At 35.0% G+C, this 16,513-nt stretch overlaps 1 protein-coding gene across 2 annotated transcripts in view; it reads left to right on the top strand.

The window, feature by feature from the left end:
• Positions 1–16,513, top strand: part of LOC150102387 (endoribonuclease Dicer-like) — a 310,963-nt gene that overhangs the window by 135,336 nt on the left and 159,114 nt on the right. For both annotated transcript variants that reach the window (XM_090399452.1, XM_090399453.1), the window contains 2 exons: positions 739–880; positions 11,181–11,256. In XM_090399452.1, the coding sequence (XP_090255578.1) occupies positions 739–880; positions 11,181–11,256 (218 nt within the window). The remainder of the gene's footprint in view (positions 1–738; positions 881–11,180; positions 11,257–16,513) is intronic.

Genomic DNA, 16,513 nt, shown 5'->3' with positions numbered 1-16,513 from the left:
ATAAGCGCTCATCATACTTTCACAATCGATTAACGACTGATTTCGATCGTTCTTTGTTTGCTATGACGCATATAGCATTCATTTGTTTTAGGCAGTTGTCATCGCCTACTTTTCATCACCTAAATGTATTAGGTCGGTTATCGGCCTCTCTCGCATTCAAAGTGCCAGTACGTGCCGTTGCAGGTTCTTATGCATTTATTCGTTTACTAACAAGCAAGAGCGGTGTGCGCTCTGATTCTGATCTGCGCACCGCTTTGAATAATAGGTTATATCTTCGGGAATTTTTCTCATTTCTTGATAAAAAGTTAGGAACAGATTTTTAAAAGTACATAGTTTCAGAAAATAATATTAAAAAATCGATTTTTTTTGATCCTCTAAATAGTACTGCCTCCTTAAAACTATCAAAAACTTACAAATTAGCAAAAAGAAAATGCCATAGAGGAAAAACTTGACGTGATAGAGAAAAATGGGTTTGATATTTGAAATTAGCACACCCAAATTAGTAAAAAACAAGTGTCAGATCATAATCAGCAGAAAAAAATTTTTTTTTTTGTTGGCCGGTGTTATCAATACATTTTAGTTTTCTGGACTCTCACTTCTTATATTATAATATCTTGAGTTTAACTGTTACATTGATAAGTCGAAATCAGTAATGAATGAATTTTGAATTGGGCTATATAAGAAGATGCAATATAATATAATATTCATAAATCAATTAACTACATAGTTCTCCTCCAGATACTGTTCAAAATTGCCTTCCGACATGCCAACAGCATTAATGCCAAGGTGGAAAATTGAAAAAACAGTAGGTGGCATAAATCCATTATATGAATATACTCTTTGGTTACCCATTAATTCTCCTTTAAGGACACCTATTAAGGTAAGTAAACAAATATTTTTTCCTGTTTTTCTTGTTATTGTTACATATCATTTGCTATTCACCTTTAGTGGCCAATTTCTTTTTTGCCATTGTATTAGAATGGTGAAAATGATATATATATAGATATATCAGGGGCACATATTCGGGGTGCACTAAGTGTGTGATGCATACCCACGGTATAGCAATTTCACCAGTATTATATTTCTGCATTTATTCCTGTTAAAGACCCCCCCCCCCCCCGCCAAATTGTTTGCTGGCTTTGCGTGATTCCTAAAATTAAACACAGTATATTAATGCTTATGAAGAGATGTTTCGATCCACAAACTTTGTATCACATTCATGTTAATAGCCCAGGTGTGTATGGGCACAAATATGGACACCATTGAGTCCTTTAAACACATGGTGCAGCATGTCAAATTCTTAGCATCTGATGGTTTTAAATGGCTCAGAAAGTGAGGCAGGGTGTATGCTGAGACAATAACACCCAGAAGTTGTTAGTGGCTGTGATGGGTTATTGTGGGAAGTAATCCAATTTGAACATTGTCATTTGTCAGGAGTTGCTGTTTTCGTTTTCTAAGTTTCGTGTGAAGTGTGAACTGATGTGTTTATGACACCGATATGGACAAATTTTTAATATATATTTATAAGTTTCTATAAATAACTTATAACTTTTTGCCCATCTTTACAAAGGGAAACAGTGTTGAAAATGTACTGCATGTTTCGTTTTCTGCCAGAGCTTTTGCAGATTGTATGATTGATTATAGTCGAAGGAGGTTGGGACTCGTGTATAAATAAATAAGTAAAATGAGTTATTTCAGCCTTTCTTTGGTTCAATATGGAAAAAATAATAATTTCCAAAGTGATTACTTTTTCCATCTGCCATATTATATGGCTGTATTTAAAAATAATATAAAAATTCAAATTGTCTGTGTCTCATTCTATTATTTGCCAGTGATAATTTAATCTCACCATGAAGTGTAAACCCTTTGTGCTTCTCACATAACTGGTGCGTGTGAAGCATAACTATTGTTCAGTTGATCTTTATGCTTTCCATATTTAAAATTATATTATGGATAAATTAAAGTATTCAAAGTTATCCCACAATTAATTGTATTGTGTCAATTAAAATGAAAGCTGATGTGCTTGTGCACTCTTAAAACTTTCATACATGAATAAAAATGAAATCATATAGTCAAATTGAGGTGACTTTTGTAGCATGGGTTGCACAACAGCACACCCAGCCTAAATGGGCACGTGGTGCCACTGATGTGTGTGTGTGTGTGTGTATTTTTTTCTGTCCATGCAATTAGCCTAGTGGTTTTGTACTTCACAACCATATGCCTAGGGAAGGAATGTCCTAGGTTCGATTCCCGTCGACGATGTGAGGAGCTTAAGGATCTTCCTCAGTCATAGCCAAGTTAGCTGGTCTTGGACATGGACAGCAGGGTTTTTCTGCCAGTTTATCTGGGGTTTTTCATCTTGCAAGCAAGCAAACCGGCCCCGTGAACACACATGGATTACAGTCATAAATACTTATGGCAAGGAAGGCAACGGGAAACCACCTTGCATCACTGTCTCCCTAGTAATCAGCTGCAAACCTCTCAGAGAGAGGAAGCCATAGGATTAGGATATATATATTCCACATACTAATATTTTAGATAGAACATTTGCATATAGAAATACTAGATTCATGCTACTTTAAACTTTTTTCTTTTCTCCAGCATGCATTTTTTTTTTAATTTGAGAAAATGGCTTTTGCTTTTGTTTAATGTTACACAACATAATTTATTAAAGCATCAGAACATTAGAATGTGGGCAAATTTTTATTCTTATGTAAGTTGCTGAGAAGATGGAGAAAGTATACTCCAACTTCTTAGCAACCGTTATGTCCTGATAAAGTTGATGTCACTTATGTATGTTTTGATTAGGTGTGTGTGTGTGTGTGTGTGTGTGTGAGTGTGTGTGTGTATATCTGTGTTCATAAGTTAAGGCGGTATCGTTCTCATATACCTCAAACTATTTGAAATCTTTTGAATGAGGGATTAAAAAACAAAATTTATAAATTATGAAGAAATCACTGGGAAGCATGGGATAAAGGTTGATAAGAAAGCTAACAGGTATAGGTTCTGGAGACAAAAAAAAAGAAAAAAAGTGAAGGCAAATTAAACTTAGTCGAGGAAGGAATTTTCTCATGCTCCCAAATAGTACTGTTTTCCCTCCTGCTTTTTCAATATTTTCTGTTTTTTTTTTTAAAGAATGCCAAAATTATATCTGCTTCAACATGCAACACGTGAGATTTGCCACCACTGCTTATAACAAATTTTGTTGTGTTTTTAGTGTGGGATGTGTTCAAAAATGTTTCACATATTTGAACTACGCTTGTGTATTTTTTTTAAATCAACTCTTCCACACAAGACCTATGATATGAAAGTAGAGAGAAGAAAGGAATCTGGTAATGTGTTTCTTGAAGAGTTGGAAGTTGTATGCATTGGGAAAAAATGATATGTGGGAAATTGTTCCCAAGTATTGAGGTATGGGTAATGCATGAAGAGGATAAGAAGTTGGTTTGGAGAGTCTAGAGCTGAACAGTATATGAGTTTTGATCAGCAGCTGCTCATGTTTGGATTTGATTAGAGGGAAACATAGGAATAGTGGTAGCCAGTTCAGTGGAGTAGCATCCATGTAAATAACTATAATAAAAAAATAAATAATGCAAAACAGAGTACCTATGGGAACATGATTGGAGAGAGTCAGGGGGAGAAAGGTCATCTATTGCACAAATAGCTATCTTCTGGATACTAGTATTATGAAGGTTTTTGGTGCAACACCCAAATGTAAGAATATTCTAAGGTAAATTTGGGATTCATAAAGTGTTAGGAGCTGAACAGAATTGATGAAAAAGAATACCAAAGGTTTTGGAAGCTAAAGAGGCTATAGGACAGGATGTGTTGATGTGGAAGTTCGCTCAAGAAGAGGAAACTGACTTTGGTTGGTGTTTTTTAAAGGGAAAAATACTTTGTGTTATTCTTCTTTTATTATAATATTGCTGTTTTCAATTACAAATTTTATGGTAAGTCACTACCTAGACTTACCATAAAATTTTTTTATCAAACCGGGACAATTTTGAGAGTTTGCTCAAAACAGAAAGTATCGCCTTCTACACTAAGTACTTATGATTCAAAAGGCTAAATAATGGAGTGGTTAACAAAAAACAACATTTCATAGTAATAATTTTTAATTACTCTTAACTGAACATAAGTTATTATTAAAACGTTATTAATATTTATCACTAGCGTGAACTTTCTTTAAAAATTCTTTGTTATTTTTAATCGCATCGAAAAATTCACTACAATTTAGTTCACTATTAAGTTTGCAGCGCGATACAGCTTTACTGTTGATTCAGCCATTCTACCTCTTTCTTCAGACCATATGTTATTCATTATTGAGAATATCCTTTCAACAGGTGAAGATGTGCCTGGCAGGCTGAAAATGTATTCTATAATTTGGACAAGATTGGGCAATGAAATGTTCTTTTCTTTGAAATGACTGAATAGTTGTATCCATTTTTCTTCACAACTTGTATTTTTCAAAATGTCATAGTTTGCTGACCAAAAAGCTTTTGCAATCACCACTTCATCAAACAGTTCATCCATGTTTATTGCATTATTTGCAAGTTTCATTAATTTTTTCACCTGAAGCTTCAATTTCCGATCAAGTTAATTCATTAGTTGTTTATCCAAGTAAAAGATTCTACTCCAGCAAAACTGTTTTCCCAAAGCTCAATGTAAGAAAGACATCGGTCATAAAATTTTGTAAACTCTTGTAGTATTGTATTAATATTAATGCTTTCATTATTTTCCAGTATTCTAAAAAGCTTTTTTGCTTCTTAAGGTATTAATTTATTATCATGCGTTTCCTCAAGATTTGTTTTTAATTTTCGAAGTTCAATGACAATATCTGTTGCACTCGCTTTTGTACTTTCCATAATCAAGATAGATTTGTTAAACAATTTGAGTTGCCCATGCACAAACCACAAATACATTTCACTACAATCATTATCAAAGAACTGTTTTATCATCACCAGACAGTGTTCTTGTGAAATAAAATATGATTTCAGTCCTTCATGGATTTCAAGTATTCTGTCAATAGCTGGAAGTAGCGAAAGAAAACAGGTGTTGCCATGTTGAAGAACCTTTTTATACTCTACATGTACAAATTCATAAAATGCTTTTAGTTGAGTGACTTGAACCATATAAATGTGGAAATATTTATAAATTTTGACTACTAAAGCTTCTATTTCAATAGGTAGAACATCAACTGCAGTTTGAAGACAGTTGTGAACAATGTGAGCACTGCAACCAGTGCCCACAATATTTCTTCCTAGTTCCTTCTTCAATCGACTGTAAATATTCTTTTCTCTTCTCCGTTTTACACCCCCAAAATTGGTATTGCGGTTATCTCCACAAAATCCAATAATTTTTTTTGTTATATTATGAGTTTTCATAACTGACATTAAATGGTTTGTCAGTATTTCTGCAGTTTTACTGGGAACTGATTGAAAGTCTAAAAGTTTAACTTTTACTCCCAATCTGGTGCAAAATACTGCACAACAGATGGCACAGTTTTAATTTCTTTCCTGTTGGAAGAATCAATTGATATTGTCACAAAATTTGTTTTGTTTAAATCTTCACAGTTGCTGAAACAGCAGTCGCTCAATCACATTAACAATGACAGCTTCACATTTTGTTCTATCCAGTCTAAACTTTGTTTCAAAAAGCTTTGATATCAATTTAGATGAACGATCGGCAGACTTAAAGCTGAGATTGTGAATAGCAACATGAAATGCAAAAGTTGTTTCTTTAGCAGTTATTAAAAATTCTTTGTCACTTGAATCGGCACGTTTAAAATATGACAATATCTTTGAGGAAGTTTCTGCGCTGCTAGACTAGCCTTATTGTTTCGCACGTGTCAAATGATTTTTTATGTCCGAACGCCCACCATGAGCCATAGAAAATTCTGAAGAGCACTGCTCACATTTCACTTTGTCAGTATGACCACAAACTTTTGTCAAAAATGGATAATCCTTTTTTAATTCATCCATAAACACAGTTTCGTTTTGGCATTTTGGGGTTAAATTAATTTAATGAAGTAAAAAAAATCACAAACAACACGCTGAAAAGAAACACTGACTCGCAATCTAAACTCAACTAAGATTGTGCATGCTCAACAATGACTTGCGATGCAGCGTACAAGCCAGAGTCAAAGTGGGGTATTCATGTTGCCTAATCGCCATTTTCCAAGGCTGCACTTTTTGTACTGCATGTATATTCTGCACTTTTAAATTTTTACCAAATAACCGGGACAAAATGACAAACTGGCTGGGACCGTACCTTCAAACTGGGACGTATGGTAAGCATAGTCAGGTTAGAAGGATGACCAGTATCATAAGGAAGGCAGAATCAGATTATGAGAAGAAATTCCCATAATGCATAGCATTATACATGCCTATAAGAATATGCGCATTGCATTTCTTTGGCTATGTGGTAAGAGGAAGAATGACTGTGGAAGAATAATCTTAATGTGTGCTGATGGTCACGAGGTGACAGAAGCAGATAAAATAGCTGAGTTACTGAGTGACCACTAACTATTAACCTCATACAAGTGAAGTCAGTGCTGTGACATACGTAACACAGACTTTTGGTAACAGAGGTGGATGAATTGGAGGTTCTTGGGATATTGCAGAATCTCAGTGTGAATTCAGCTGTGGGATTAGAGATTAGATAAAATATCAGCTCACAAGAGAATTTGCAAGGTGAACTGGCAATGTCTCTGGCTAGGCTCTTTAATTTAAGTCTCAGCTCTGGTAGAATTTCAAGGGAATTGAAAGAGGGCAAAATAATTCCCTTGCACAAGGGATGTTCTATGACTGCAGTATCAAATTAGAGCCCAATCAGTATTATTATTATTATTATTACGGGTTTCTCCATGGAGTCTCAGTAGCCTCATCGTGGGAGACCCAAACTAGCAAAACAATACTGTCATATCTCTTCTTGAATTCATTTACAGACAAAGAGCCCACAACTAAGTCAGGCAATGAATTCCACTCATTCACCACCCTCCAGGCAAAAAACCTTGTTCTCACACCCTTGTTAATCACACTCTTCTTTAATTTCCAGGGATGACCTCTCGTTCTTCCATTACTATGTCGTGACGACCTTTTTCTATGTCGTATTCTAATTCACCATCTAGTTTCAAGTCACTTTTATGAATAATACAACTAATTACGAAATGATCACCGATCCAAAAGTAGGGAAATTTATATTTATACTGCGCCACCCTATTCTTAGATTAGTCTATATAAATAGTAGGATCAGTTCTAAATTAAGTTAACAGTCATCTCATTAGGCCGAATCATTTATTATCATTTTTACTTGGGGTTCCCGCAAGATTCGAATATTTATGAACGGTGCAATAAAAAGGAATTCAGGCAAACACAATATTTAGATCAACAAAATAAAACATTTAATATATGATATGTTTAACAAATACAAGAACTCTATTTTAAAATGGAACTATACAATTAACTTAACACATCTTCTTAGATCACTGATGCTAATTCAATGTTCTAACTTTGATATACTATTCAGAGTCTCAAAAACACAAATCTTCTTATCTCAAGTTAATATAACAATTTCACATGTTATTCAGTCTTCACAAATCTATCAGCTCAATGTTTATATTCACAGCAGGCAATAAACTACGTAAGCTATATTCCAAGCAAATATATTCCCGGACCTTGAGCATCGGAGGTATATTACAGTTAATGCTAGAATAGAGAAACTTATACAACTACTCTTACCAGACAAATTCTTCAATACATCAAATTATTGAGAGAGCACTTATGAATTAACTTAATTAACATTAGCGGAACACACACAACAAATATTCTCCATAGTTTAAACTGTATTACTGTAAGTCACACTTCACTATTCCAAACAACAGTAATTAGGTACTAATATCTTTTCCGGTTCACTTTTCTCCAAGTAATCAATATAACCTTTTCCTAGGGCAACATAGAATTTAATCGTAATCCAGATTAACTAGAACTAATCAGAATTTTCGCATTGACTGTCCAGTTTCCTTTTATCTGATTACGGCATCAACCTTTCTTCATAACAACAGCAGATTTCGCTTATAACATTAAACTTTATGTTTCACTACTTATAGGTTCACTTCCGAACACTATACTCATAAATTTCTGCCCTGAGGATTATATAATCTTGGTTCCGCAAAACTCTCTCCTCACTCCTTAATTATAATTCTTCCCTTCCTTTCTATCTTATCTATGACCTTCCCACTTCTTTCTCTTTTTTCCCTATCTATCCCTGACCTTCACTCCCACCTTACGTTCGAACGCCACGCTCTCTTCACTCGTGGTTGTTTATGCGTGCTTCTCCATGACAACAGACTAAACGTAAACATTTCGCTAATGTAATGTATGCTCTGTTACTACTACATTTGTGATTACATAACATTAAATATTTTACAAATAAGAACAACATAATATTTAAGCTACTTCATCAACCTTTCGATTACGTATACAGTTAAATATAAAATAACACTTTACGTTACATCATATATATTTGGTTATACAAAATTCTATACACTTTATTATTTTATAAATTAATAATAGGTCAGGGTTTGAATAAATATTTAATTAGTAATTCCTAATTAAGGAATAATAAATAATTTTATATAAGTCATGATTAATATTTAATAAGCAATGTTAAATGTGAATGAAAAATAATAAATTACATAACATAGCTTCATTCACAATTTAACACTATCACACAGCTGAAACATTTCCCCTGCATCAATCCTATAAAAACCTTTCAGTAATTTAAATGTTTCTATCATACCACATGGAATTCTGTTATGCAAATTACAGGAAATGGGATGGATATGCTATGTGGATAAAAGAGTGCCTTCTGGATGGATATCAGAAAATGGTATATGGAGGAATAGAATCCAGGCAAAAAACATGTGACTAGTGGTGGGTTGCAAGGTTCAGTTCTAAGACTTCTACTGTTTAATTTGTACATAAATGTTATAGGAAATAACCTGAAAGGAAATATTCAGTCATTTGCTGAATTTGGCAGAGTAATAGTGAATCAAGGCGATATGGAGAGTTTGCTGGATGATTTAAATAGGCTGTCAGTATTGACAAAAGATAATGGGTGCCAACAATAAAGAGCCAAGAGGCTATTTTCCAGTGGCGTAAACTAAGTTAAGGGGATAATAAATCCCTCATTATTTTAAAGCCAGATACGAAACTCGGAGATCAAAATCTGAGTTTCATGCCGAAGAACTATGGCGAGTCCAAGCATAAGTCAACACCTGGGTAGTACAACACTAGGGCAACTCAGCAAAGGTGGAGCAAACTCTATCACTATCCCTAATGTTTTCTCATAATATAAAACACAGCTCCTAGGAGATGTATTACTGTTTTACATTATGAGGAGAGGTCACTACCCAGACCGTTTCGACCTTTATCGAGGTCTCATCAGTGAGTAGGTATTCCAGGTTTATTTAAACCTGGAATACCAAGGTTTAAGTGAACCGAACTTACATATACTCCTACTAACGAAATTGCCAGACCAGTGTACCCATATATTATTATTACTACAATAAAGAGCCAAGAGGCTATTTTTCCGGCAGCGTAAACTAAGTTAAGGGGATAATAAATCCCTCATTATTTTAAAGCCAGATAGTGATGGATCTTGCTCCACCTTTGCTCCGAGTTGCCCTAGTGTTGTACTACCCAGGTGTTGACTTACACTTGGACTCACCGATAGTTTTTTGGCATGAAACTCTTAGATTTCGATCTCCGAGTTTCGTATCCGGCTTTAAAATAATGAGGGATTTATTATCCCCTTAACTTAGTTTATGCTGCCGGAAAAATAGCCTCTTGGCTCTTTATCGTAGTAATAATAATATATGGGTACACCGGTCTGGCAGTTTGTTAGTTTAGGGTGTATGTAAGTTCGGTTCACCTTGGTATTCCAGGTCTAGCTACTCACTGATGAGACCTCAATAAAGGTCGAAACCGGTCTGGGTAGTGACCTCTCCTACTAATGTAAAACAGTAATACATCTCCTAGGAGCTGCGTTTTACATTATGAGAAAATATTAAGGATAGTGATGGAGCTTGTTCCACCTTTGCTCTGAGTTGCCTTAGTGTTGTACTACCCAGGTGTTGACTTACGCTTGGACTCGCCGATAGTTCTTCGGCATGAAACTCTTAGATTTCGTTCTTCGAGTTTCGTATCCGGCTTTAAAATAATGAGGGATTTATTATCCCCTTAACATAATGGGTGTCAGTTTAATGTGGAGAAATGTAAAGTTACATTTTTCATTTTGGGATAGATAGATTACAAACTGTTTCCTACATTGTTGGAACTGTACTCCAAGAAGTAGATTAAGCTAGGGATGGTGGTAGACAGAGTTGAAGATTAGAGGACATATCGCGAAGGTTGTTAAGGTGGCTTATATCTTATAAGATTACTTGGCTATTGAAAAACATACTAACAAGTATAGATAAAGAAGATTGTTATTTCTCTATTTAATATAAGGCCTTAAGACGTCCACATTTGGAATTACTGTGCTCAGGTCTGGTTTCTTGGGGATGAGGAGGCAAGCAAGCAAGATGGTGAGTGGTTGTGGAACATTCCCTATGAGGATAGATTTGAGAGAATGTAGACTGCAGATGTGGGTTCATAGGCAAAAAAGAGGGAATGTAATAGAAAGATATTAGTTAAAGGATTTTATAGGATTGCAGGGGAAATGTTTTAGCAGTTACCTAGAGGGGCAGAACAAGAGGTCATCCCTGAAAGTCAAGTAAAAGTGTCGTCAGCAGGGGCGTAAAGACTAGATTTTTCACTTGGAAAGTTGTGAATGAATAGAATGGATTGACAAAGTTAGTTGTTAGCGTTTTGTCTGTTAGTGGGTTCAAGGAGAGGTGTATAATAGATTGTGTGGATAAATTGGGTCTCCCATGATGAGTCTTCTGACTCCATGGAGGTGCCTGTACAATAATAATAAAAACTCACTCTAAATATAAAACTTTAATATTAATAAAAAGAACTTCCATTGCAGCAACTCTACTACATGTGCTATCACTAAGTGTATTAGCAGCCTTTTTTTTTTAAAATAAAGTCAGTTAATTTACTTTTTTGATTGCTCTCACAATGTATATATATATTTTCAGCAGCTTAAGAATTTTAATGACTGCTATTTTGCAGGGTTATCCAATGCCTCACAAGAAACTTGCTAAAATGGCTGCTTCATTAAAGGCATGCAAAATGTTACATGAGATAGGTAATGTTTTCTTGATAAATTTTAATGAAATAATTGATAGAAGAATGTTTTGTGAGAAATTTTTGTTTTACGTGGTGATAACTGAACATCGCTATGCATATCATAATGCTGATTTTTCAGATTTTCAGTCATTTCAATCTCAGTCATAAAATTCTTTTTGTAATATAACAGATTTTTGGCATTCTATTGCAAAATATGGTCAGCTATCAACAAAGCAAACACCATTATAACAGATAATGCTCCGTATAACAAACTGATGAAAAGTTCTGACTTAAAGTCTATAGATTACATTGCATCCAATTGAACTATTGATAAATAAATAAATAAATATTGAGTTTCACTATTTTGTACCTGCTGAATCTAGAAAACTCTAATTTTAGCATATAATATAATTTTTATATAAGTTTCACATTTCCTTATATAATTTTTATATAAGTTTCACATATGCGAGAGGATTCAAGAAGCTTTTCATCTGAAGGTAGTTAGCCATTCTTTTGTGGAGATTTTTGACAGACATCAGTGGCACACCTGGGGTGCCTCTCCCCCAAAGAAAAAGGGAAAAAAAAAACACTAGAAAACTTTCCAAAAATCATTTCCTAATTAAAATTCATTTTTTTTATTTATGTTGTGTTGTGGCTTCTGTTTCTATACTACTTATGAATTAGTGGTCACATAAGCTGGGAATACCCTATAGCAGGGAGGGGGGTTTCAACCCGTTGATCGCAGAGCGATTTTTGGTCGATCTCTTGTGTATTACTCCTTACTTACAAATTTAATTAAAACTGAAAACATAATATTTTATTTATCATTATTTTTTATTATTTTTAATTCCTTTAAGTGTATTGCTATTGTTTATTTATTTTTCGTTAAAATTGTCAAATCAGTAATTTTCTTATAAGTCCGGGTAAATGAATTAATTTGGATCAGTGGAAGTCAAACAGCGAGCCGAGTGAATACGATTATAAGCAAAGTGTAAAAATTCGATTGTAGCTTAAATATTAAATATTCCAAAGCACATTACATCGATTTTTTACTTAGGTTAAGTCCCATGTGAATATTGTAAAAAAATAAACTTTGTTTGTCTCGGTATAGTTCGTATTAGATGTTTTTGTAAATAACTCTTTTGAAGCTAACTGTATATACTGCTTTAATAAGAATATGTTAGAGTGTTAAAAACAAAGGCAATGCTTTTGTCGGCGAAGCTGTACATGGCGGCATTAGAAAGACTGTTATTGAAACTTGTATGTACGAGAAAGGCTTGCAGGCTCTAAGTGTAAACATCTCCGAAGTCAGTCAGAAAGAGTTCAGACAACTTTCCGATGGCCGGCAACTTACAATCAAAAGAAAGTGGAGGAGAAGGAAAGGCGTGCCGAACTTGAAACTTAAGATGAAAGACTCATACCGATTCTTTGGGGGGTTGCCAAACTTCATGCGAGGTCTCAGAGGAGGCCTAATAAAAAGGGACTGAAGCAAGCAGAAGGGGTCCTGTTTCCAGAATTGCTATCAGAGAGGAGGCCGCCTGGTCCAGAGTCGCCGTCAGAGAGGCTGCCCGGATCCACGTTGCTCGAGAAAGGGGTTTCCCGCTTCCAGAAAGGAGCTTCTCGGTTCGAGACATTGCTAGAGAGTCTACTTCTAGGCTGCAGACAAGGTTTCAAATTGCCGAAAAGAAGAGTTCCAATTGCTGGAGAAAAGTTTCCAGGCCAGAGAGGGATCCAGTTAACATTGGTGGCAGTTCTAGCTGTTGAAATGGCAGAAAAAGAAGGCAGTCGTCCAGGCATTTTCATGAGCCCAAGCTGAGGAGAAAAGGCAAGGCAAATTTCCCGAAGCACCTTTGCTCATAAGTTTTTCTTTTCACTGAGGGAAAGTAACTTTTTGCCGGAGCAGAATGAGCCCACAGCCCGCTACGTTCCCGATCAGATGCAGCCGAGCCAAAATTTCCTGAAGAAGATCTGAGACTAAAGAATTGCCATAGAACTTTTAGTGAAAGACTTTTGACTGAATGTGAGATACAGAGCCTTTGTAAGTTCAAAACTTTTATATAATTCCTGTTATAGTTGATACAAGAAAGACTTTTAGGATATATCTTTAATAGTGTTAAGAAATGTCCATAAGAGAATCAGTTGGCATGTTAGAGGCTGATATCAAATGTGTAAAGATAACTTAACACAGATTTGGATAACCTCTTTATGATTAAGCTTAGAGATTAATAAGTAAAAATTTGTAAACTGAGCGTAGGTAACTTTATGTGTTAAAGAAAGTATTTAATGTTGAAGAAAGAAGGTTCTAATTTTTGCTAAAGAGTTTTTCTAGATGGATAGAGAAAGCAATCTCCCTAATGTTAAAATTGTGTATATTTCATAGTAATGTAAATAATTGTCATTTGACTTTCTTGTTAAAAGAGTGCTGCCTGTTTGTTTATTTAAAACTGCACTGTTTCTAAAATAAATCGGACTTTTTCAGCGAGAATCTAAGTGAGTTGGCCAAAGCGTGAAATTAAGAAAAAGAATAGACCATGACTGTTTGTGAAAGTTTTAATGTAGGAATTTGTGTTAGAGAAAGACAGAGAGAAATCTACCAGCCGTATATTTGAGTTCTTTTTGCTAATCATTTTTTTTAGTTTTTTTATGTATTTTTTTTAGTTGTTTATTTTTGCATAATCAGATATCAGGTTGGGGGAACGTGATCTATATAAGAGAGTTGATCGCCGAATAACTTTTTATAGAAAAGTAGCTCGCATAGTAAAAAAGGTTGAACACCACTGCCCTATAGCTTTTGGAAATCACAGCTGCTGTGAGCACAAGGCGAACGAAGCTGTGATTTCTCTGGAGGACCGAGCGTTACTTCGTTTGCCCAAACTGGGCCAGAGGTAATCACAGGTATCATGTATTGGCGATCCCTGCAGATGCTCAGTCATAGGTTGCATGCAATATGTAGTGTGTATTCTCAAATCGTCTACTCAACTCCCCCCCCCCAAGATTAAATCCTGAGTGTGCCACTGATAGACATGATAGACAAATTGGCTGGAAAAAATATGATTAAGAAACAAAATATACTGCCTTTGTTTTCTTAATTTAAATCAACTGCAACTGTTTATTTTTAAGCTAAAGTTCCAATATAACAAGAATTAGAAAAGGCATATCCTCTCATTCCAAAAAGTCATAATCTGGTTCAAGTCCAACGTGCAATCAAAATATGGTTGATTTCCTCAGCAGCACCTTTTTGGTAGATTGCCATCTTGACTCGGACTAATTTACTACTTTCATAGTAACTGAGAAACACGTTCACTATGAATCTTATGGCATATAAATATGATAAAGAATGGTAAGATTGTGAAGAGATGATAGCACTTCCCTGAAAAAAACTCAAAAGCCAACATACATTTACAGCTTTACTACAGTAGTTAAATTTTATGAATATATATATATATATATATATATACATACACACATCAATACTGCTTTTGGGATAGAAACATAATGACATATACAATAGTGAACAAATTAATCTGAACAGGCTGAATTTTTGCCAAGTTTTTGGTTTTGGTTTTGGTTTGGCTATTGTATCAATTCACAATAATTTTGGTTTCAGTTTACTTATTTTCGGTTTTGGATTTAGTTCACTATTTTGGTTGAGTGCTCTGTGTTTTAACTTTCTCTACAAAGTCTGTTAACAGTGTTGTGCATTTTTAATAGCGTAAATGAGTTGATATTTGTAGTGTTTTATTCATTTTGTGTAGCTCTAAAATGATACATCCGCAAGAAAGCATTCAAAAATATGTACTCTTTCATAGTGCACATCCATGACTCAAAGACAAATTGCCAGTGAGTGTGGGGTTAGTTTGGGTACTGTTAATTTGATTTTTAAGAGGTTTAGGGAGACAGGTTCCTTTTCTCCTGACAGAAAAGAAAAATATAAGCAAAAAAGGAAATCTAAAGTTACTCAAGATTGTATACTAGTTAGGAAAAGCAAAACGAATCCAAGATTGTCTGCTGTAGACTTAAATAGAGACTTGGCAGCTAGTAGGATTAATGTTTCTGACATGACACTGTCGAAGGTTGCTGGAAGCAGATAGAGATCTGCCCACAGACCAAAAAAGAAACAACTGTTGATGAAGGTTATACAGAAAAAGAGGCTCCAGTGGCAAAAGTGTAAAGATTGGAACTGTTGAGAAGTCGAAGAACATCATTTTCTCAGATGAGAGCCATTTCTTTGTCCAAGGAGAAAGAGTACCTTATGTGTGCAAATCAGGGACTGAGAAGACTTCTCCTGACCACCTTCAACAAGCTCCTAAACACACAGCTAAAAAAATGTTCTGGGGTTGATTTATACGTGACAGTTGAGGATCACTTGTGCCTGTTGATAGTATGATGAGAAGTGACCAATATATAAAAATATTGGAGAAAACACTCTTATATGAAGGTGGTCTGAAAAGTTCTCGACCTCGACCACAGATGGCAACACTATCGGCAAATTTTTTTTTTCTAATTTGGTACATCTGTCATAAAGCATCTATGCAAGTCATTCTATCAAGTAGTTTGTTTTATACAGCTGTCTGATTGTCTCTATCCCTTGAAATGGATAAAATTGAGTATTGTGCTGTTATATAAAATTCTTTTAAAAGAAGGTTTAATGCCAAAAGAAATTCATTCAATGTTCATAAAAGTTTATGGGCACTCTTCTCCTTTGTTTTTGACAATTAAGAAATGGGCTGGTACAACATGACAAAATTTCATGCCGACTGGGGAGTCGCCCGGTTAAACAAGGCCCCCGTTGTTTTCGCCAGGGAACCAGGGCGAACAGCGAAAAGTCAGCTACTGGAACAAATCTGAAAACAAACCCCAACTCAACATCACCAGAGTTAAAGATCGGTACTATCAACGTAAGAAGCCTGAATGGCAAAGAAATGGAGCTAGCTGAGGAATTAGATAAGTACCAGATCGACATAATAGGGGTGACTGAAACAAAAAAGACCAAAACTGGTGAGATCTTTCTGAGCAATAAATACAAAATGTTATATTCAGGCAATGACAATCAAGGAAAAGAAGGAGTAGCCATAGTATTCAACACAAAATATGAGGCTAATCTTCTTGAATGGCAGTCAGTCTCAAGTAGAGTAATGTGGGCAAATATGAGAATGGGGAACTGGACAATGAGACTTATTTGTGCCTATGGTCCCACAGAAGGTTCTACTAAAGTAGAAGTGAAGGAATTTTTTGAGGCTTTAGAAAAAGCAACTGACACAATGAAAAATGAAAAG

Source organism: Typopeltis vanoorti, chromosome 10 (assembly GCF_054136105.1).
Source record: "Typopeltis vanoorti isolate ZY-2024b chromosome 10, IOZ_Tvanoo_1.0, whole genome shotgun sequence".
NCBI lineage: Eukaryota > Metazoa > Arthropoda > Arachnida > Uropygi > Thelyphonidae > Typopeltis > Typopeltis vanoorti.
This window is presented reverse-complemented; position numbering and strand designations above follow the sequence as displayed.